Below are 22,298 nucleotides of genomic sequence, written 5' to 3'. Positions count from 1 at the left end.
TCCAGCAATCCTCCCACTTCAGCCTCCCAAGTAGCTGGGGCCACAGGTGCATGTCACCATACCAGCTAATTTTCGTATTTTGTGTAGAGACGGGTTCTTGTCATGTTGCCCAGGCTGGTCTCTAAACCTTGGGCTCAAGCAATCCTCTCACCTCAGCCTCCTGAGCATGTGCTACTTCCATCTGAGTTTGAAGACAGGGTTTAGGAAGGGGCTTTGAACATCTGCCTGGGTTCTTTGTGCTATGGCTTTCGAGGGCTTCCTGGAGGAGGAGGCCTTTGGCCTGGGCTAGGCCTTCAGAGTGAGGAAACCTTCTAGGTCCTCTCTGCCAGTCCCAGTCTCTGGTATTACCTGACCTGGACTTTCTCACAGGTCTCCAGCCCCAGAGAGCTGCGTCTTTTCAATTTCCCCTGCCTCCTGCCCGGGCCCACCCCCAAAGCTACAAGATGCAAGAATCACCTTTCCATGTGGGGGCTGCCAGGGTGGGAGGAGGGGAGCTGCCTCAGCCTATTGGTGGTGGCGACTGATCCAGGTTGACCCAGCAGAGGGCTTTCCAGAGCCATAGCAAGGATTCACATCCCAACAGTGCCACCTCCAGGCTGGGTGACCTTGGGCCAGTTGCCTGACCTCGCTGATCCTCCGTATCCTCGGCACACCATTAATCATAGTAACCTGCTTTGCAGGACTCTTGTGGGAATCAGCAGCGCGCCTGGCACACACTAGTTGCTCAATGAATGGGACGGCTATAATTACTCTTCCGGGTGGGGGCGGGGCGCAGCGCCTGCAGCCAGGCCTATATTTAGCCTGGAAAGAGGTTGGGGGCGTTGGGAGACAAAGCGCGGCTGCCAGTCTGGGCGCCCAGGGGGCGGGGCGGGCGAAAGTCCCGCGGCCGACCCGCCCTCCCCTGCCGCGGGGTCACCTTGGCCGGGCTGGCGGCCAAGAGCTCCTTCAGACCCGACGTGCCCCAGCGGCCCAGCGGCCGCTTGGTCCCCTGAGCTGTCCTCATCCTCGCAAACTGCTGTCTCGTGGAGGGGGCTGCTGGGGGCTGGCGGGGGGTTTCGGCCCCATTGACCACTTGGGAAGCTGCGTCCTTTCCCAGCACGGGCCGGCCAAGGGAGGGCTCACTGGGATCGATACGCCAAGGTGAGCCTGACCCCGGGTGGGGGGCGCGGGAGGGGGAACCAGGCTGGCTCCTCCCCCAACATCGCGCCAATGAGTGTCGGGGCTGCAAATAGCCCAGTGGAATCAGTGAGTCATGGACGCTGGAAATACCGCGCCCCCTCTGATCCCCTCCCTCCTCCTGACCGCAGCCGGTGGAGCTGCGCTGGGGAGCACGCCTGGGTATGTGAGGGGTGGGGGACCCCTCCGGAGTGCTCCCCTCCCCAGGCTCCCTGAACCAGCCAGAACACCACCCCCCAAGTTCCAGCTGGCTTTGCCTCTGGGGCTGTGTGATCCTGCGCCAGTCACTCAGCCTCTCTGGGCCGCAGAATCCCCATTAGGTACTGGAAGGGCTTCAAGATTCGTCTGCCCACCTTTGCGTCCCTGCACCTAGGACTGAGACAGTGCTCAGCACAGTGCCCGCCACATAGCAGGACAGTAAATATCTCTGGAAGGAAAGAAATAATGAAAAGGGAAGGGCAGGCAGTTGGAAGAGAGGCTGTTGCAAGGGTTTTCCAGAAACAATCCTGGGGCTCCTGCCTAGGGGTATCTGGGGAGTTCACGGAAGAGGCCGAGGAACGCCCATATTTTGTGAGGTCTTCAGCTTTAACTTGAGCTACAACCCCCACCCCCAAATCTCAAAGAAGGTGTGTCTGTTTCTCTCTCGAGGTTTCTAGCCCTGTCCTAAGTTAGAGAACTCCAGGCAGGTGGCCTCCAGAAGTCTGTGAGACTGTCCTTTATTGTGTATACAGGTTCCAGCGTCAGGGCTCTCCCACAGACCCCTCCCCAGTCCTCCCCCAAGGGCCCCAGAATGGTGGGAGTGAGAGGCCACCCTAAGGCACACTGACCAGAGAGGCACGGAGGGAGGAGGCTGGCTTGCCACTTGCCCTGGGGACCGCTGCTAACTGAGATCCACACCTCCCCTCCACCCTGCTTCTGTATGTGGGAGATGAAGCCAAGAGTCACTGGGGGCAGCAGGCATTCCCCAGGGTTAAGGCTGATGGAATATCCCTATACCAGATGGGAGATGGGGGCTTTTCCTATGACTCCCCCCATCCTCCAGCTGGAAGACGTGGGGAGGGGTGCATAGCCCTAGAGAGGTAGAATGAGGGGAAATACTCCTCAGTGCCCAGAGATGGGGAATTGAGAGCAGCTGTTGACACCCTGGGTTCAGATCTATCTTTCAGCGACGAAGCCGGGCAGTCAGTGGCTCGGAGTTGTTTCCCCATTGATGAAAATGGAGATTGTAAATCTGATTTGAGAAAGCTCTGAATTTGGCCTCAACCAATGGTAATGCTGCGTATTCGAAGGACAACAATAGGGGTGTGTGTGTGTGTGTGTGTGTGTTACACACAACGAGCCTATAGAGTCATAGATTAAAGAGGGGGATGGATGGGGAGGCGACTACCCAGAGGGGAAGGTGGCAAGAAGCTGGGGTCCAACCGTGAGGACCCAAAACTCCATCCACACCCTGGCTTCCATCTCTGTTAGGTGACCCTGTCTGCATGGGAGCAGCCGCAGGAACACAGGCCTGTGGGAGGGAGAAGGACCAGCCCCGCCCCCAATCCCACGTGGCCTTGCCTGGAGGCCCCAGCAGGCATGGGACGGCAGGAGTTTCATGCAGTTTATCACGAACCAGCTGTATTGGAAAAACCCCATCTATATACAGATGTGGCGTGGCTCTGCCCTGGCACAGCCAGCTGGCTGGGGGCACAGGGTGGGCAGGCAGCCTGCTCGCTGGCGTGGGGCTTGGAGGCCGGCAGAGGGGAAGTTTACCAGCACCACTGTCTCCTCTTGGCCTTGCTAAGCTCTCGGGCATTAGTTCCACTTAGATAGGCACCCCTGCCTGTGACCTTCCCTCTGTCTCTCCCACTTCCCTTGGCCAAGGGGGTTCCAGGTCCCTGGTCCCCTTGCCCTGCAGAGACTTCATAGATCAGAGGGTTTTTCTGTCTGTCTGTCCTGCAGAGCTTGCCCAGGTGTCCTGCTGGTCCCATTCCCCTTACCCACCACGGGTTCTTTAGATCTTCCTTCCCTGACCCCAGCCCCTGTACTCTGGATTAAGTGGGGGAGGCCATATCTGAAATCTGGGCAGGACAGGGAGTCCCTGGCCTGCTCTGGATAGAGTGGAGGGCCCTAGTTTGGGAGGATGGTCCACCTGGGGTCTGGGGAGCGTTGGGGCTGGAACCTGGGCTGAGATGTCCTGGGGCTGTTGTAATGGGGTTAGGAAGGCTTTGCTGGCAGGCGTGGGGCAGGGGGACAGGGAAAGGGAAGGGAGAGGCCCTCAGATTTTGATCTCCGTCCGGAAGGTCTGCTGGACGTGTTCTGTATGCGGGTGACGCCGTGCCCGGATGGTGAGGCTGCCGTCCTCCCGCAGAGCTGAGGTCACCGACGTTGGGTCCACGTCTTCCGGCAGCTGGCACTTGTGAGCGAAGGTGTTCATGACGGTGCCGTCAGCCGCCAGCTGGGGAAGGGGTGACCCATCAGGCAGGCTGCCCCGGTCCCTGTCCTGCTTGTGACAAGCTACAGCCCTCTTCTCCCTATTCTAACCGCAGCCAGGCCCCACATGCTGAGGGGCTCTGCCCTCAGGTGTGGAGGGGCTGCCCAGGGTGGTGATGGCCACAGGCCGAGGGCTCTGCAGGGACAGCACAGGGGTGCTCCACGGAGCTCCAGTAGTTCTAAGGGACAGGCAAGGGGCATGGGGAAGAGGTGGGGCTTAGAGAGAGAGGCGGCTCCATGGCAGCGGCTCAGCATCTGGGGCTCGTGGGGAACGCAGAGATGACAGAGGAGAGCCGTGCCTTCCTGGATCCCCAGACACATTGGGCATCTGCCCGCCGGAGCTGAGCATGGCCCCTCCCCCACAACTCAGCCAGCACATCGTGTCCAGGGGAGTTAGGGGCGGCTGAGTCACTGTTGGGGGTGGCAGGGCTGGCACGTGCTGCCCACGGGTCCTGGTGCCCCCAGTCCATGGCATCCCTGGCAGGGATGCCCAGGAGTCCACCCTTGAATGTGGAAGGGAGGAAGCCAGCCCCTGGGGGCTTAGGAGGAGGCCTGGGGCAGGTCCTCTCCTCTCTCCTGGCAGCCGTGGCTGTTCCTGGACAACGCCCCTCTTCAGGCCTGGCCATGCCCTCCCCAGGGTGGAGGCCCCAGTGCCTCTTCCAAGTTCGGACTCAGACACCCTAGAGACCCAGTGACCCTGAGACCTGTGGGCAGACGGTGTGTGTGGTTTGGAGTGTGTGTGACCCTAAACTGCAGGGTCCCTGCCCAGCCTTGGGCCTAATTTAGGAGTCCCAAGATGGGGGATGGAGCTCTGGCTATGGGAGGGAAGAGGGCTTGAGGTGTGTCACATGGAGAAACCCCTCCCCCACAGACCAGGTGAGTTCCCCAGCTACCCGCATCCACCCTCTACAGCTACCAGAGGAGCTGTCCTCACTCTGCCATCACCATCTCACGCCCGTCATCTCCCACCTTCAAGCCCCCCCACCTCAGGCTCCCTCTGCCCACATCTCTCCGTCCCTCTCCCATTCCCCAGAGGCTCCCTCAGCTGCCCAGGGCCCTGGAAGAAAGGATCTGGGAACCCTGGTGCAAAGAGAGGCAGTGAGGGGACCCATGGCCGTGGGCTACAGGCACAAGGCCTTCAATTAGCCCTGGGGGTGTTTGGGTGGGGAAGGGACACTGGCCAGGATCTGGAGTCCCAGGATGGGAAGGGGGAGTAGGAGGCATTGGAGCTGGGAGCGAATTTGGTCTGCGGTGGGTGTGGGGGGGGGCTCACCTTCTCAGCCCGCACCTCGATGTGGTTGTTGGAGGTGGTGACAATGATGTCTTCAGGCGAGAAGTCCCTCACATCCACTGCAAACTCATAGGCGTCTCCAAGGGTCTTGATGTTGCCTGGCGCCCCGGGGCGGGCTGTGGGGTGGGCTGCTGTGAGTGAGGCATGGAGCAGGCCTTGTGTGCAGATCCGGGGGTTCCGGCTCCTTCTCTTGGGGCAAGGGGCGGCTCCCCCAGGCTCTACCTCCCCCTGAGCTGTTTCTCCCTAAGCTCCTCCTCATTCCTACAGCCCACCTTTTCTGGGGTGGGGGTGGGACCTCACCCGACACAGTGTGTGTGTATATGAGGCTAGATCTGTAACAACCCCACCCCAGGCCTGGAGCCTGGGGACTGCCTCCCACCCCTCACCCCGTCCGGCCCTCCAGGGCTCCAGCTGGGACTGGCTGCGGTTCCAGAGCATGGGTGGCCATGGAACCATGTCCAACCCCCGGGGCCACGACTGTTCCTTAGAGGCCCACCTGTTTTCATGGCCACATCTGTCCCTGTGGCCACATCTGTCTTGGTGGCCACACATGGCTGCAGGCTGTGCAGCACCTGTTCCAGGCGGACCGGCAGCCACAGCCTGTTCCGTGGCGCCCTGGAGCAGATGTCCCCTCCCTGTGCGCCTCCCCTCCCCTCAGGGCCCGGATCACTTGCCTGGGAAGGCCAGGGGCTCCGAGTGTGGCCGCATGAAGCTGCCAAAGTCATCGGAAAACATGCTCAGGGCCTTCTCCATGGGTGGGTCCTGGGCCGGGAGGGCACGGGAGGCCGAGGAAGAGGTGGAAGAGGAGGAGGAAGAGGAGGAGGAATGGAAACTTCTCTCCGCTCGGAAGGTGGAAGAGGTCCTGTGGCTCATCCACGGGCGGCGCCGGGCCCTGCCCAGGCGGGCAAGGGCTGGACAAGAGAGGGTGTGGGCACAGGCCTCGGGAGAGCGTGCCGGGCCCCGACTGCGGCCGCTTTATAAGGCCGACTGTCCCTGGGCTTGGGGCCAGCCCCTTGTCTACTAGCTAAATTTAGGCCTCTCCATGGCCCAGAGGGGGCTGGAAATCTTCTCCCGTGCGCCGGCCCTGCTGACAGCCCGACACACGCAGGCCGAGAGGGCTGAGCTCACAGCCTGACATTCCAGGCCGGCCACAGCAGCCCCAGGGGCCTCCCCACCACTGCACAGGGCTGGATCCTGTCTCCTTGCCACTTGGACCTCGGTGCCTGCCCCAGAACCTTGCAAGTTTGGGGTTTCTTGTGTGTTTTGTTTCCCCCATCGGCCTGGGGGCTCCTGAGGACTGTGCCTCCCCACGAGACTCTGGTTCTCCTCCATGGCTGTGCCTCCCCCATCAGCGTGCAGGCTCCTTGGGGACGGGGTAGGTGGAAGCACCACTGCTGTGTGACGTCAGGAGTTCCTTCCCTCAAGGCAGACAAGCTTCACAGCCCATCTCTAAGGAAAGGTTGAGCCCTGCCAGGGGGTGTAGAATGTGCAGCTGTCCCCTGCCAGCCCCTACGGGGACCTGGATTCTATACCTGCACTCCCTCTGACTCTCAGAACATGTAGAGGCCCCAAGAGGACAAAGCCGGCAGCTTTCTCCTTAAAGGTCTAGAAGGTCATGTTCCTGACAGCTGTCTGCTCCACCCTGTGTCAGAGGTGATGCCTGCGACTGCCTTAGGTGGGATTTCAGTCAGAGGTAAAAGAGAATTCTGGAAGACAATTATTCTAGCCCTGACTTCTGGAGTGCCTTCTGGGCACAGGCTCCTGGCTGCAAGCTGTCTAAGTGTGGCCCCGTTTGATCCCCGCACAGCTGGGAGGGTGGAGGCGCTCTTCCCATGTTATGGAGGGGGAAGTGAAGCCTCTTGGAAAGGGCGGAGCTCGCACTTGCATAAGTGGCAGGGCTGGGATTCGAACCCAGGTGTGTTGGACCCAAAGCCCTTCAGAGGCTGAGGTGGTTTGAACATACGCCTATGGAGACAGGCTGGCCCGGAAGAGCCAGAGAAGCCCCTCCCTACCCACCTGCTTGCTCAGCAAAGCCAGGACTGACCTTGCGCTGGGCCAGGGTGGAGGCCATTCTGAGAGGCAGCCAGGCCCTCTGCTCTGCCCAGGTTGCAGTTCAGGGCCTCTGCTCTCCTCTCCCGTCCGGCCCTACCGTCCCAGATCAGCTCCAATGCCTCCTCCCACAGGGAGGCCTCTCTGACTGCTCCTGCTCACATGGGCCCACACCCGGTCCAGATGCCCCCAGCACTGACTGTCTTAGTCCTCCCACAGCACCTGGCAGTGTGACATGGTCTTCCTGTGTGCTGTGACTCTCTGCTGTGTCCCTTCTTCCCTATCCAACTGGCAGTTCCCATGGGGGCAAGGGTTCACCTGTCTCCCCATTAGATTGAAGGTTCCTGAAGATGGGCAGTTTCTGTTTTATCAGAGCCCCCTACAACCCAGTCTGGAGCTTCATCCTGGAGGGCTCCTTCTACAGGGGTTTTAGCAGTGCTAGTGGTATGTGGAGTGGAAGCAGAGCAGGGCACAGGGCACAGTGGTGGGCCAGGCTGGTGCCTGGAGCAACAGGGCCTGTCACCCCTGGCAGAGTTTCCTGCCCGTGTCAGGGCCTGTGACACCCAGCCTGGCTGAGGGGATTCTAGGGCCACTGGGAAGCCACCAGCACTGAGGTGAGATGGAGAGAGGGTGGGGCGGGGTGGGGGGCCCAGAGCCTGCCGCTCGCCAGGGAAACAGGAGCCGGTGGCTAAATGCAGACACACTGTCATGGTGCTGAGGGCCTGAGTCACTGCCCCTGGATGTCAGATCCCGTTACCCACCCCGCCCACCATCCCTCCTCCCCTTTTCCCCACTTCCCGAGGCATCACCCACACAAATACTTGGTCCTCTGGCTTCACTGGCCCAGAGGGACCTCAAAAGGTCATCAAAGCCATTCCCCTGCCTCTACCTTCAGATCACAGGGACAGAAGGAGCGACAAAGATGATGTAGTCCTTTGAATCCCAGTCACCCAGGGGAGCTTTTCACAAACATGGACCCTTTCCTTGGACCTCAGGATTGTGATTTGGGATCTGGAGAAGGGACCTTGCATCTCTTCGCATCAGCTCCCCACACAGCCAGCTCATAGGCCAGTGATGAAGCCGTCATCACTCGGCAGGTATTCATTGAAACCGTGCTATAAATAGGTGCTGGGCACGGTTCTAGGCTTTGAAGGACTCAGAGATGAATAAGGCAGAGACAGGCCCCTGCTTCCAGGCTCACCTCATCGGACAGAAGAGGAAACCGAGGCTCTAATTGATGAAGGAGTTAGGGTCAGCAGAGCTGTGCTGGCTTCAAACTCGTCATCCTGCTGTGCCCCCTGGCTGCCCTCTTCTCAGCCTCCTGGTGCTCACAGGGCTGGGGGTGAGGTCGGATGTGGATATGCAGTGCCGGCTGTGGGACCGTGGCCAGCAGCTGCCCCACACCAGACACTGGGGATCGGGATGTCGACAGGGCAGCCAGTTCTGGTGCTGTGCAGAGTCAACAGGTCGGGGTGGCCAAGGTGAAGGCGGGCTCGAGTCCATACAGAGCAGCAACCCCCATCCCACCTCCCACAACACACATCTTCGATTTTGATTTGACTTGCCTGGCATCTAGGGGCAGAGGGTAGGTAGCCCATGGTCCCAGATTTTAACAATCATTCAAAGGCCATCATAAGCTTCAGAGAGTGGCTTTCTCTGGTGGGAGTGGAGGCAATTGTCCCCAACCTCTTGCCCAAAGTGGCATCAGACTCAACTCTTCTGTTCTGTGCCCAAACCATTGCCCTGGTTCAGCCTCAGGAGCTGGAGGAGCTTTGGGCAGGGAAAGAGTTGCACAGTGGAGGGCTGGGTTCAGCCTCTGCTGTGTGACCTTGGATGAGTGACTCAACTCTGATCATCTACAAAATGGCAATGCTCTCCCCATTCACAGGGTGCAGGGAGAAAGATTTGAGTTGCAGATCGGAAGCTCCTGACACGTAGCATGTGCTTGTTCCTCGTCATGTCCCCTCACACCTGTGCTCCCATTCTCTGTTGGAGTGGGACAAAGTCTGTGGAATTACCCAGAAGTCCCCAGACAGAGCCGCTGGCTCTTGGACGTGTGCTTTGAGAGGCATTTCCTGAGCCTGGAGGGTCTGGACACAAGGATCAAGTCCAAGTTCCTGACCCCAATTCACTGCCTTGCCCCAGGTGTTGGCCTCCTCGCCAGCCCTGGACAAGATGGCTCATCAGGACGGGACTGTGCGGCACAGCCTGCAGGCTTTGGAGCCAGGCAAACCTGGGCTGGGAATCCCGGTTCTGCCTCGGCCTCTGTGATCTTGGACAGGCAGCCTCGCCTCCCTGAGATGCCATTTCTCTACAACGGGATCACACTGCCTGCCTCGTGGGATTTCCGTGGGCACTCAGGGTAATTAATCTGGGGAAGGCTGACTCTCTACCTGGCACACAGGGAGGCTGTGGTCATGCTGACCCCACTCACCTTTGCCGGCCTGCCTTCTTCCCTGCCCAGCCTCCTCCCCTCTCTCTCTGTGCTTTTCCAAACCTTCCATGTCCAGTTCTGAGACTCCTGGGCCCTGAGCCTCAGCCCTGGCAGATGACCCCTCGCTGTCCTGCTGTGTGTGTGCGCTCCCCCTCCCCAGCCCCTGTCCAGCAGCACCCAGGAGCCTGAGGACAGCTGGGCACCACCCTCTGTGCCACTGTGGTGGGTGGAGAGGCTCCTGCTTCCCTCCCTCTTGGCAGCTCTGCCCTGCATGGCTCTGGCCTCCACAGTTCTGGTTGATTTGTCAAGGACATTTTTAATCTCCACTGTAAACCCCGGGCCGAGGTGGGTGGGGTGGCGGGGGGAGAATGATGCTTGGTAGAGCACATACCTGTCCAGGTGCACTGGAGCTGGGAGCAAAGGAGGCTCTGAGAGGAGGGCCTGTTCAGCCACAGCAGGAGGACTGACAGGTGAGGGGTCTCTGGGCATGGACTGGGGTATGAACCTGGCAGGGCCAGGCAGGCAGGGCAGAGGGGATGGTAGGGGCAGGAGCCAGCACCTCACTTTGGCTTTGCAGACGCCTCCTTCTGGTCCTGGGGTTTTCCTGCCTCTGTGGCCTGAGCGGTTGGGGAGAGAGGAGGGTGCTCCGAGATGGGGAGGGAGAGTCAGAGCCATCCATGGGACTCTGCAGTGAGAGAGTCACAGCCCTGGGCAGAGACTGATTCCAGCAGCGGAAATGCCAAGCGACCCAGAAGGGTGGGAGCAGTGGCCACAGAAGGGGAAGGGGCTCTGAGCAGAGCTTAGGCTCCAGCCTGTGCCCAGTCTGCAGCTAGACACGGGGGCATACCTAGGAATCCCACCCCCATCCCACAAAATGACACACACAGGTACACACCCTCAGTGACGGAACCTCAGGGATGAGGGCACAGACAGACCTAGTGTGGTAACTTCACACACACACACACACACACACACACACACACACACACACACACACGAAAGCACAATCCTTCCTCTTGATTTGGTGGGGAGAGCACTGGAAGGGCCTAGAGGCAGCGCGAGGACGTGCAGCAGCTCACCCGGGTCGCTCCCTCTATCTGCTTCCCCAGGGGCCTGATGGAGGAGTTGGTGGGGCTGTGTGAGGGCTCCTCAGGGGACCCTGTGACTCTGCAGGAGCTGTGGGGCCCATGTCCCTGCATCCGCCGAGGCGTCCGAGGTGAGAGCCAGGTCCTCTTCCCTTCCCCTTGGAGGACCACTCGGGACATCACTCCTGCCCAGCTCCCACCCCACCTCCCTGCCCAGGAGCCACCCTCCTCCTGGCATTTGTCTAGGACCTCACTGCCCAAAGTCTCCTGGGAGGCAGGGAGAGAAGGGGTCTGTCTGTCCCACTGTCTGTGGGTCAGATGGGTCAGGCATCTGCCCTCTGCCTTTCGGGAGATATAGCCCAAGGCCTGGTCACTGTGCCCATCCTCCACCCAGGCCTCTCCCTCACCTACCTGTGCCAGTGAGGGGACGTGGGGGTTAGCTGCTGGGACAGCTGGGGCCCCAAGGGGCTGGGGCAACCTGCACTTGGCACCTTTCCTTGGAACCCCATGTGCCTTGTTTACTTTGAAACCTGACTGTCCCCTCAGCTACAGGGCAGAGCAAGTAGGGACTCCAGAAGGAGGCTAAGTGCAGCCCCAGGGGCTGGTGCCCACAGCCAGTGAGGGCCAGCTCCCAGGCTGGGGTGGTAGCCAGCTGGCCAGGGGCATTTCTGTGGACCCAGAGGATACCTGTGCCACAGGCCCTGGGACGCGCAGGAGTCTGCTAGACCCTGGTGCTCTGTCAGCTACGGACTCTGCGGGGATACAGGTGAAAGCTGTAGCTGCCAGCCTCCTCCACACTCCCTGTCCCCCAGGAACCTCCAAGTACAGGCAGGGATGCAGAGGGTGGACAGGTCAAAGGCCTTCCGGCCGGAGCAGCAGGTCTGGCACCCACTGTGCCGACGCTGTCACCCACCACAAATTCTGCCCAGCCCCCAGTGTGAGGCAGGGTCCTTCAGGACCACCCCAGACTCTACTACCAGGGTCCTCCTTGCCTGGAGCCAAGCAGACCTCCAGGAAAGGGACTGTCTGTGCCCCTGCCCCAACATCAGCCGGGACTCCGATGCCCTGCCCCAGGTGGCCTGGAGTGGCTGAAGCAGAAGCTGTTCCGCCTGGGCGAGGACTGGTACTTCCTCATGACCCTCGGGGTGCTCATGGCCCTGGTCAGCTATGCAATGAACTTTGCCATCGGGCGTGTGGTCCGAGGTAACTCTTCCCTGGCAGGTGCTGCTCTGGGCCAAGGGATTCTAAGCACGCTCTGGGGATACCAGATGGGCCGCCAGGTGCAGTGGTGCAGGGAGAGATCTGGGTGCGGGGAGAGCTCTGGCTCCACTCCTGACTTGCTCTGTGATCCTGGGCAGGCTCCTGCCCCTCTCTGGGCCTCAGTCATCTCATTTGAACAAGGGAGAGAGGCTTGAATGTTCCCAAGAGCCCTTCTTCCTCTGACCTCTCTGCCTCCTCTTCCAGCCACCCCGTTCCTTCTCCTTCCCTCCTCCATGCCTGGGGCAGGAATGGGGACACGTGCCTAGATCACCAAACTTGGAGTCTTCCCCTGCTCCCTCAGCAGCCTGCCTCCACCCTGAGGCCTCCCTGGAAGAGGGGGTGTGGGCCAGTCTAAGACACTTTCTCTGGAGACCCTCAGCTGCCAGAAGCAGGACCTACTATGGTGTTTGGTGCTTCACGCCTGTGTCATTTAGTTCTCAGTGGCCCTCTTTAGTCTTCAATGAGCCTGTGAGGGAGAGCCCATCACTAGCCCACTTGACAGATGGGGAGACTGAGGCTCAGAGAGGCTGAGTGACTTGCCCAAGGTCACTCAGCTAGGCAATGGTAAACCTGGGATATGGACCCAGGGTCATACTCCTGCCTCTTCTTGGGGTTCTTCGCCTCACCGGGTGGCCTAGTCCTACCCTCTTCATGACTCCATTGACTGGTCAGTAAGTGGGCACCACAGTGTCTGGCCCCGAGGGCTGCAGAGGCTGTGGGTGCCTCCCTGATATCTGGCTGTCCCCAGCGCACCAGTGGCTGTACCGGGAGATTGGGGACAGTCACCTGCTCCGGTATCTCTCCTGGACTGTGTACCCCGTGGCCCTCGTCTCTTTCTCCTCGGGCTTCTCCCAGAGCATCACGCCCTCCTCTGGAGGTGAGTCCACAGTCGCCACACCAGTCCCCACTGGCCAAAACCTTCTCAGATCCCAGGGGGCTTCTGATGGGGGGAATCGGGAAGCGGCAGCCTCATTTCACAGACGAAAGCCCAGAAGAGTTATGTGGCTTGCCTGAAGGCACACAGCAAGAAGGCCAGATCTTGACTCTTAGGTCACTGCTGGCCCTACTGACTTTCCAAGGGCTTCTTGGAAGGAGATGCCACTGTGGGGCCTGTGCTGGTGCCAGGAAGGGGCCCGTGGAGGAGGCACAGCTCCCCCAGGCACTCAGCCCTGCCTCCAGCTCCAGGCCAGCAGAGGGGAACTCCAGACTCACTCAGTGGTGGCCTGAGGTTCTGTTCAGGGCTCCCCCACCCTGACACGGCCATCTGCCAGGCCTGGTGGGAGGAACATGGACAACTCGCATTCTCTCTCTGACTTTAGCATCCAAATCTGCAAAATGAGTTTATGCATCCTAACCTCTGAGGGTTCTGTGTGATCAAAATAGGGCCAGGTGCAGTAACAGTCTATAATCCCAGCACTTCGGGAGGTGGGTGGATCACTTGATCCCAGGTGTTTAAGACCACGTTGGACAACATGGTGAAACTCCATCTCTAAAAAAAATGAAAAAAAAAAAAAAACCACCACAACAAAAAGTTAGCCAGGTGTGGTGGTGCCTGCCTTTAGTCCCAGCTACTTGGGAGGCTAAGGTGGGAGGATCACTTTTTAGCCTGAGGAAGTCAGGGCTATAATGAGCCAACGTCAAACCACTGCATTCCAGCCTGGACAACAGAGTGATACCCTGTCTCAAAGGAAAAAAAAAAACCTAACGTGAAAACACCATGCGGGTAGAGTGTTGAAAGTTTTTTGTTTGTTTGTTTGTTTGTTTGTTTGTTTTTGAGATGGAGTTTTGCTCTTGTTGCCCAGGCTGGAGTGCAATGGCACGATCTCGACTCACTGCAACCTCCGCCTCCCAAGTTCAAGTGATTGTCCTGCCTCAGCCTCCCGAGTAGCTGGGATTACAGGCACCCGCCACCATGCCTGGCTAATTTTTTGTATCTTTAGTAGAGATGGGGTTTCACCACGTTGGCAAGGCTGGTCTCAAACTCCTGACCTCATGATCTGCCCGCCTTGGCCTCCCAAAGTGCTGGGATTACAGGTGTGAGCCACTGCGCCCGGCTGAGAGTTTTAATCTAGAGATTGTCCCCTTCTTGTTCCTGTCCTCTCTGGCTAAGGTTCTGGAATCCCGGAGCTGAAGACCATGTTGGCGGGTGTGATCTTGGAGGACTACCTGGATATCAAGAACTTTGGGGCCAAGGTGGTGGGCCTCTCCTGCACACTGGCCACCGGCAGCACCCTCTTCCTGGGCAAAGTGGTATGGGCAGGGGTGAGGGCACCCCAGCCACCCCACCCACCCAACCCTGCCCCAGCCTGTCCCCCATCACCCTACCAAAGCTGGATCAGAGCAGACTCAGGCCAGTGCCTGCCTTCGGGGAGCTTAGTCTTAGGGGAAGAGCCAGGCCAGGTCCCCAGAGTGTGACAAAAGCCATCTGAGGACAGCCCTGGGGGTTGGAGAGAGGGAGGAGGGGGTGTGGTGGGGAAGCCGTGCTGCCTCTGGGTGAGGCTGTCTATGCTGCCCTCACCTGGGCCCTGGGCCCACCCTTCCCTCTGCAGGGCCCTTTCGTGCACCTGTCTGTGATGATGGCTGCCTACCTGGGCCGTGTGCGCACCACGACCGTCGGGGAGCCTGAGGTTAGGGACTCGGGGCTTCCTTGGAGGACTGGGAGTGGGGAAGGAGGGGGCTGACGCTGAGCCCCGGACTCGGATCCCCCAGAACAAGAGCAAGCAAAACGAAATGTTGGTGGCAGCGGCGGCAGTGGGCGTGGCCACAGTCTTTGGAGCTCCCTTCAGCGGTGAGACCCCCTCATGCCCCGCCCCCTGGGTCCCTCAAGCTCCTCCCCTCACTCCCTGGGTTCCCTCTGCCCCTCTGAGAGCCTGGAGGAGGGGGTGGGTCTCATTCTAGTTCTTACTTCGGCCCCGCCTTGGGTATAGCCACTCCCGGAGGCGGCGGGGGGCGGGTGGTGGGGGGCGTGGTTGGGTGGTGTTGAGAGGCTTCAGGGTAACATTACATAGACTTGGGTTTGAAATCCACTGGCCCCTTGGCCTCTCTGAGCCCAGCTTCTTCCTCTGTAAAATGAGGATCAAACTGTTCCCACCCGATAGTGAGAGGATGCACACCTGCATTCCAGGTTGGACGGGTCTCTGGGCAGCGGGCTCCTCCCTGCCCAGGGTGCATGCCCTGCCCTCCCCTCCTGTCTGTCCCTGTCCGGGCTGTAGCAGAGCAGGACAGATGGGTCAGGGAGGAGGTGACAGGGGGAGGGGGCCCTACAGCCACAGGTGAGTGGGGGTGGGGGGCCCACCTGAGATCAGTGTCGCCCCCAGGCGTCCTGTTCAGCATCGAGGTCATGTCTTCCCACTTCTCTGTCTGGGATTACTGGAGGGGCTTCTTTGCAGCCACCTGCGGGGCCTTCATGTTCCGGCTCCTGGCGGTCTTCAATAGCGAGCAGGGTGAGCCCCCTGGGCTGCCTGACCCTGGCCCTGCCTGGGTGCTGGGGCGAGGTGGCCTCCCTTCTCCCCTGTGTACACCCCTTGCTCTCCTCTTCCCTCTCTCTCCCTCTTTTTCCTCCTCCCTGTTCCCACCTCTTTGGGAGGATGGAAGGGGCTGACCTGTGCTGAACATGAAGGGCAGGAGCCCTGAGGGTAGAAGGGATGAGGCTGGGCAGGGAGGCAGGAGCCTGGTTGTGGGGGCCTGGAATGCCAGGACACACATTCCGGGTCAGGACCTGGCACCCCCTCCACCCTGGGCTGTTAGTCTGGGACTTGTGTTCGGGTGGGGTGGGAGCGCCATCTCGTCTCCCCACTGCTCTCCTTCCCCAGAGACCATCACCTCCCTCTACAAGACCAGTTTCCGGGTGGACGTTCCCTTCGACCTGCCGGAGATCTTCTTTTTTGTGGCACTGGGGTGAGTGGGTGCCTTGGGCCCCTGAGAGTCCAGTATGGCATTCCCCCCAGGCCTGGACTGTGGCCCCTGGCACTGGGCTCAGGCTCTGGTCTTACCTCCCTCCACCCCCGCAGTGGCATCTGTGGTGTCCTGAGCTGTGCTTACCTCTTCTGTCAGCGAACCTTCCTCAGCTTCATCAAGACCAATCGGTTCAGCTCCAAACTGCTGGCCACCAGGTAGGCTCCGGGCCTAGGGGCTGGGGACATCTCAGCGAGCCCCTTGTGGGCTCCAAACCTTATGTAGAAAGCCCCACCCCCATCCTCCAACTGAGCCCCTAAATCCTTCCCTAGCCCATGGAGCACCTAACACCACTCTCCAAGTCCCCACAGTCACTGTCCCCCCTTCCTTACTGTGCTACAAACCCCCCATTGAACTCCCATCCCTCCTTCAGTCTACACTCTCTCAGCAATCCCCCATCCCCTCACTGAGCCTCAAACCCTTGCCCCTTCAAATCTTGTGTGGCCTCTGGAGTTGGCCTTAGCATTGGCCAGCCCTCCTGCCCCGAGATGCACATGGCCTGCCCCGGCGTGGCCCACTCTCTCCTCCCTCCCAGCCGGCCTCTGCCCCAATTCTCCTCTTAATCTCCTGTGTGATTCCTCTGCCCTCAGTCATACCCAGTAGCGAGGGGCTCACCTCACGGGCTCCACCCGCTGGAGGGGGCCATGTTCCCTGCTCCCGCCCTTCCTCCTCCCCAGTCCTTGCTCTGCTGCTGCCTGGGCCAGGCCCTGCTTCCCTCTCCTCGGGATGTGGGAAAGGGAGGGCCAGCCCTAGAGCTCACCCACCCTCCACAGCAAGCCTGTGTACTCGGCCCTGGCCACCTTGGTTCTCGCTTCCATCACCTACCCGCCCGGTGTGGGCCGCTTCCTAGCTTCTCGGGTAAGGGGCCCTGAGTGGGGGTGGCAGGAGTGGGAACCCCCATTTGTTTTCCCCTTTACATGTGTCTCACGTAATCCCCTCGGCACCCCACAAGGGCAACACCTGGGCATCATTCTACAGATAAGGAGACCATAGCTCCAGGAGGTCAGAGCCCTGCCCAAGGCCCCCTGCTGGGAAGTGGCAGAGGAGGATTCCAGGCAGGGTCAGGCAGTGCGGGGACGGCGGGGGCCTGCCACTCGGGGCCCCTCAAGTCCAGTTCCCACCTGCCCCACCACAGCTGTCCATGAAGCAGCATCTGGACTCGCTGTTCGACAACCATTCCTGGGTGCTGATGACCCGGAACTCCAGCCCACCCTGGCCCGAGGAGCTCGACCCCCAGCACCTGTGGTGGGAATGGTACCACCCGCGGTTCACCATCTTTGGGACCCTTGCCTTCTTCCTGGTTATGAAGGTGGGCCCCCTGGTCCCCAGATGAGCACAGAGCCAGGACCAGCTCTGGTGGGTCAGGGGGTGCCTCCCTGCACCTGGTGGCATGGAGCCCAGGCCTTCCACCCATACTTCCTGATGTGCCCCCTGCCCACTGCATGGTCCTGGGCAAGTGACTTCAGCTCTCTGGGCCTCACTCTTCCCATCTTTAAAATGGGATGGTTACTGGGAAGGCTGAGGAGGAAGAAAGGAATGTACCTGGCACAGTGCCAGGCACACAGTGGGCATTTCTCAGGGTGAGGACCCTCCCCTAATGCCAGACTCTGGCAGTGGGCGCATGGCCGGGCACCCTCTTTCTCTCTAGGACACTCCCCTGTCCCCTGTCCTGTCTTCTCTTGTCCATGCCTTGCTCAGGGGCCTCTAACCTCTGCCCTGGGCTCCCCACTCCCACAGTTCTGGATGCTGATTCTGGCCACCACCATCCCCATGCCTGCCGGGTACTTCATGCCCATCTTCATCCTTGGTGAGTCAGGGGTCCTGAGGTTCTGAGAGTTTTGGGGTTCTTGGGGCGGGGCCATGCATCCTGGTTCACCTTCTTCCCGGGTGGTACTGAGGATGGTCCTCAGGGATGGAGGGCTGTGGGGGCTGGGTCAGCCTGGCTTCCCCTCACCCTAAGTCTGGCCAGGAGCTGCCATCGGGCGCCTCTTGGGAGAGGCTCTTGCTCTCGCCTTCCCTGAGGGCATCGTGGCTGGAGGGGTTACCAATCCCATCATGCCCGGGGGCTATGCCCTGGCAGGTGAGTGGGTCAGGGCCCTGCTGGGTGGGCGATGTCGTGGGGCTGGGCTGGACCTGGAGAATTGGCCAGTGGCTCTAGAGGGCACTGAGTCCTCTAGTGAACCCCCCACCTATCATGGGGGTCTGTCCCTCCTGAGCCCCACCATTCCCGGGGGCCCATCACTCCCTCATGGCTCCTGTCCTATCCCCAGCCCCATGGCCTCCCTTATCCCTCTCTTCTCACAAGCCCAGGCCTTGTGGCGCTTCCCACAGTGCCCAGGCTATGGCCTCTTACAATTCCCACCTTAGGCCCTGGCCGCAGCCAGGCCAGTTATGCCCTCACGTGAGGCTGGCCCCTGGCCCCTGGCCCCTGGCTCCTGGCCTGAGCCAAACTGTGTGGCTCTGCCCCTGCAGGGGCTGCAGCCTTCTCAGGGGCTGTGACCCATACCATCTCCACGGCGCTGCTGGCCTTTGAGCTGACCGGCCAGATAGTGCACGCACTGCCCGTGCTGATGGCGGTGCTGGCAGCCAACGCTATTGCACAGAGCTGCCAGCCCTCCTTCTACGATGGCACCATCATTGTCAAGAAGCTGCCATACCTGCCATGGATTCTGGGCCGCAACATCGGGTGAGTGGCGCACACCTCAGGCTGGCTGAAGGAGGTCACAGTGTTTGGGCTTGGCTGGGGGTGGAGGGCACCTCCAAAAAGAAATGCCACCGCAGCTGACCTTGGACATGGGGGCTGGGAGGGGCTGACACACAGCCGTGCTCTGGTCTCCATTCTCCCCAGTGCCCTGGGTGACCTTGAGCAAGTCATTGGCCTTGAGGCCTCAGTGTCTGTCTAGGGGTCAGCAGGGCTCCACAGCAGGAGGATGAGTATTGCCCCGTGTACAGGTTGAGGAAACCGGGGCTCAGAGAGGTGCCGTGTCTTGCTCCAGGTGACACGGAGAGTCAGCACCAGATTCGAGAGGTCTCCTCCCCTCTCCCCACTTCTGCTGTCCTTGCTGGGACTTTGGGAGTAGGAGGTGGAATGAGAATGGAAATGGGCTTTGAGGTCCTCACTCAACCAGATAGGACCAGAGCAGCTTCTGGCCCCAGAGAGGCAGACCAAAGAGGCTCTGAGAGTCCCTGGGTCCGAGGCCCCGCTCCAAACACAAGCAAGCTGCTGCCTTGCTCTGAACCTGTTTCCCCATCTGGAAAATGGGGCTGTTTATACCAGTGGTTTTCAGACTTCCAAGTTTTTCCTTGGGGGTGACATACCCTTTTAAATCAAATGGAGCTATGCAGGGAAGGCTGCTGGGTCTGTACTCCAATCTCGTTATCCGTTAATGTGATGGCCACTCACTGAGCACCTGGCAGATACTGGTTTTCCGTCATCTCACACTCAGCTCTGTCCAAGCTGGGACAAGACCCAAGTGGAGCTGGTCTGGGGGACATGGGGGTCCAGGGGGCTGGAGATTTGGAACGGGGCCATCAGTAATGTGGTCCCCAGGTTTCCTCCCACCGTGGGTTCTAGGAATCCCTCATTCCACGAACCTCTCTGGCCCTGCCCACACTCCAGAGCCGTGGGTCCCCAGTTCTAGCAAAGCTCCCCCCAGATCCTCCTGCCAGCCTGGGTCTCACATCCCCGACTCCAGGACCTGATGGGAGCCCCTCTGCCTGCAGCTCCCACAGCGTGAGGGTGGAGCACTTCATGAACCGCAGCATCACCACACTGGCCAAGGACATGCCGCTGGAGGAGGTGGTCAAGGTTGTGACCTCCACAGACGTGGCCAAGTATCCCCTGGTGGAGAGCACAGGTGCCCAGCCGGAAGGGAGGGGGAAGTCGGGGGTGGGGGATGCCCTCTGCCTCCTTCGTGGACCTGTCAGGCAGACAGGATCTGCATCCAGGCTCTGTGACTTAGCAACCAACCGTGTGACCTTGGGCAAGTCACTTCACGTGAGCCTCAGTTTCCTCATCAGTAAAATGGAAATCATGGCCACCCTCCTCTGGGATGGTTGACATGTCTAAAGAGAGTCAGCCGAGTGCTTGTAAGGCATCCCCTGGGCAGCTGCTGGGGTAGGAGCGTGGCGACACCACCAGGGTCTTCCAGAAGCTTGGCCTCAGGCCTGTTTCTTCGTAATGTGCCTTCCTACCTCTCCCTCTCCACTTGCCAGAGTCCCAGATCCTGGTGGGCATCGTGCAGAGGGCCCAGCTGGTGCAGGCCCTCCAGGCTGAGCCAGCTTCCTGGGCTCCAGGACACCAGGTAGGTACTCCTGAGGGGCGTGGGGATGGGGCAGGGATCGGTCAGCAGGGATGGGAGAGGAGGGACCCGCTGATCTCCTGAGGAAGAGGTGGTCTGAGAGAGGCATCCTGGGGAGGCCGGCCCTGCACCCATAACCCTAGCCCAGAGGGAGTTTCCCGTGGTCATGTGGACACTGCAGGCTAGGGCCCCTGGGCTCCTCCTCATGCTCCACTTCTTGGCAGGAAGATGATAGAGAGAGAGGGTCTCCACCAGGTCTATGATGCTTGTCCTCATGAATAAGTGGGACGCTGTGTCACTCAAGCCCTAGTCTCCTGCTTGGCTGAGCCACAGCTTATAAAGCCAGGACCCAAGTGTGGTTCCTTGGGGAGTCCACCGAGCCTTGGGCATCCTCCATGAGTCTTCTAAGCCTGGGTGGCCCAGGTTGCCTGGTTGTGTATGTGTTGGGGTTCAGGGTCCTCCCTGACTCCCTCTGGACTCTGTCCAGGGGCCCAAGGTCACATCTTCTCCAGCAGAGACCAGGCCAAGAGAGTCAGCAGTGTCTCCAGGACATCTTGGCTGGAGGCTGCCCCACGGAACCAGTGACCCTGACGCTATTCTCAGAGACCACCATGCACCAGGTAACAAATATTGGGGGGTGTGACGCACGAGGCCCCTGGGGCAGGGCAAGAGCTGATGAGGAGCTCAGGCTCCAGCCTCCCGTCCCAACCTGCCCTGCCCACCTTATGCTGCTTTCTGCCCCTCCTGGGCCTGTGTCTTCATCAGCTGTCCGGGCAGGGAGGCTCCCGCCCTGTCGCCCCTCATTGCCAGGGTTGCAGGGATGATGCAGAGAGACAAGGGAAGTGGGGGGCTTGGCAAATGGAAGTCTCTGGGTGGAGAAAGACAGTGGAGTTGCACCAGGGCACACGTGCGTTTCAATTTTAGGTCCACCACATTCTCCCTGTGTGATCTTGGACAAATTATGTAGCCAGTTGAGACAGAGCCTGGCACATGGGCGGGGAAGGGGCAGAGGCCCACAGAGAACCTGGAGATGGCCCTGCCCCCTCTGTGCTGCTGGAGGGTGCTGGATATTGGGTCCTGTCCACCTGCGGCCTCGCCCAGACCCTTGCATGGACTCTGACATCCCCCAGTGGCCACACTGGACATTGCAGGCCTGGATCTCTTGCCTCCCACACACATCAGGCCCGGCCCCTCTTCCCGGCTCAGAGGCGTGGCAGAGTGGGCCAGAGGGTGGGCTGGGCGCCTTCTACCCTCCAGTGTTTCCTAACAATCCCCCATCCAGGCACACAACCTCTTTAAGCTGTTGAACCTTCAGTCCCTCTTCGTGACATCGCGGGGCAGAGCTGTGGGCTGCGTGTCCTGGGTGGAGGTACCAGGGTCCCGGGGCAGAACAAAGCAGGGGACCCATGCCTGAGAAGGCTGGGGAGGTGGGGGGGACACCGGCATGCTCCCTTCCAAACCTGGGGGGATTCAGAGGATACTGATGAGTCCCTCTTCCTGGCCCAGATTGGCCACTGGGCCTGGCTCCCCTACCTTGTTTCCTGACCAGTGGCCAGCCTGCCCCCTCTGTCTCAGTGACCCCATCTGTGCAATGGGGTGGCACAGGCTCTACTATTCACCCAGAAACCACCCTTAGGGGACTAAAAATGCTGGTGCCGCCCTGTCAACCTCCTCTACATCCCCCCTCCAGCCCCCTCCCCCTTTCTCTGTTCTAGATGAAGAAAGCAATTTCCAACCTGACAAACCCACCAGCCCCAAAGTGAGCCAGTCCAGCAAGATGAAACGGCACCCCAGCTGCCCTGGTACTGAGGTTGGGCTGAGACCCTGCCTCTCTTCCCCCGTCACCCCTTACCCCCACTCCAACCCAGCTCCATTCCTTGGCATAACAGACAACTCTAACCTAGCCCAGAAGATGGCTCATCCTGGGTGTGACAATGGCTCCTGCCTTGAAAGACAAATCCCACCTTGGACAGAGCTAAGTGTGAGATGACGGAAAACCAGTATCTGCCAGGAGCTCAGTGACTGGCCATCACATTAATGAATAACGAGATTGGAGTACGCTGTCACCAAGGGCAGGCACAGATGCTCTCTGGGGTTGTCTGATTCCCATTGAGAAGCTCCAGAGAAAAATAAAGCTGGTTCCCAGAGCTGCTGTCCATCCCTCATCTCAGCTGCAAGGTTACTGGCCTGGGACTGGAGCTCCTCACCTGCGATGGCCCAGAGTGAGTTTCCCGTGGTCATGTGGACACTGCAGGCTCAGGCCCCAGGGCTCC

The 22,298-nt window shown here is 60.1% G+C and overlaps 3 protein-coding genes across 20 annotated transcripts in view; 2 read left to right on the top strand and 1 right to left on the bottom strand.

Moving 5' to 3' along the window:
• Window positions 1–947: 947 nt before the first annotated feature.
• LOC102115682 (chloride channel protein ClC-Ka) lies at window positions 948–22,170 on the top strand. Of its 13 annotated transcripts, none has more exons than XM_074019212.1 (22): window positions 948–1,140; window positions 9,137–9,353; window positions 9,825–9,895; window positions 10,535–10,641; window positions 11,585–11,713; window positions 12,519–12,647; window positions 13,881–14,020; window positions 14,320–14,397; window positions 14,480–14,558; window positions 15,088–15,213; window positions 15,583–15,667; window positions 15,781–15,882; window positions 16,498–16,582; window positions 16,860–17,033; window positions 17,462–17,531; window positions 17,694–17,804; window positions 18,197–18,410; window positions 19,448–19,581; window positions 19,940–20,028; window positions 20,541–20,645; window positions 21,308–21,394; window positions 21,741–22,170. In XM_074019212.1, exons 4-22 carry the CDS (start codon window positions 10,542–10,544, stop codon window positions 21,786–21,788), a joined length of 2,085 nt encoding a protein of 694 aa, XP_073875313.1. In that variant the 5' UTR covers window positions 948–1,140; window positions 9,137–9,353; window positions 9,825–9,895; window positions 10,535–10,541; the 3' UTR covers window positions 21,789–22,170. The 13 variants fall into 13 exon arrangements, 9 of the variants coding, with proteins under 9 accessions (XP_073875313.1, XP_073875311.1, XP_073875319.1 ...); XM_074019210.1 differs by having other exon boundaries at window positions 20,538–20,645; XR_012425606.1 differs by lacking the exons at window positions 948–1,140; window positions 9,137–9,353; window positions 9,825–9,895 and adding an exon at window positions 7,928–8,088 and having other exon boundaries at window positions 15,160–15,213; window positions 20,513–20,645.
• On the bottom strand, window positions 1,877–5,894 carry HSPB7 (heat shock protein family B (small) member 7). 6 transcript variants are annotated; one of them, XM_005544685.4, is made up of 3 exons: window positions 5,617–5,894; window positions 4,925–5,073; window positions 1,877–3,616 (listed from the first exon to the last, which is right to left on the bottom strand). In XM_005544685.4, exons 1-3 carry the CDS (start codon window positions 5,813–5,815, stop codon window positions 3,437–3,439), a joined length of 528 nt encoding a protein of 175 aa, XP_005544742.1. In that variant the 5' UTR covers window positions 5,816–5,894; the 3' UTR covers window positions 1,877–3,436. The 6 variants fall into 6 exon arrangements, with proteins under 6 accessions (XP_005544742.1, XP_065385558.1, XP_005544743.1 ...); XM_065529486.1 differs by having other exon boundaries at window positions 4,940–5,073; XM_005544686.4 differs by having other exon boundaries at window positions 4,925–5,070.
• CLCNKB (chloride voltage-gated channel Kb) overlaps window positions 9,811–22,298 on the top strand; it is a 36,175-nt gene continuing 23,687 nt past the window's right edge. The window contains exon 1 of the mRNA XM_065529460.2: window positions 9,811–9,895. The gene's annotated coding sequence lies outside the window, so the exon portion shown is untranslated. The remainder of the gene's footprint in view (window positions 9,896–22,298) is intronic.

This window comes from Macaca fascicularis, chromosome 1 (assembly GCF_037993035.2).
Source record: "Macaca fascicularis isolate 582-1 chromosome 1, T2T-MFA8v1.1".
Lineage (NCBI taxonomy): Eukaryota > Metazoa > Chordata > Mammalia > Primates > Cercopithecidae > Macaca > Macaca fascicularis.
This window is presented reverse-complemented; position numbering and strand designations above follow the sequence as displayed.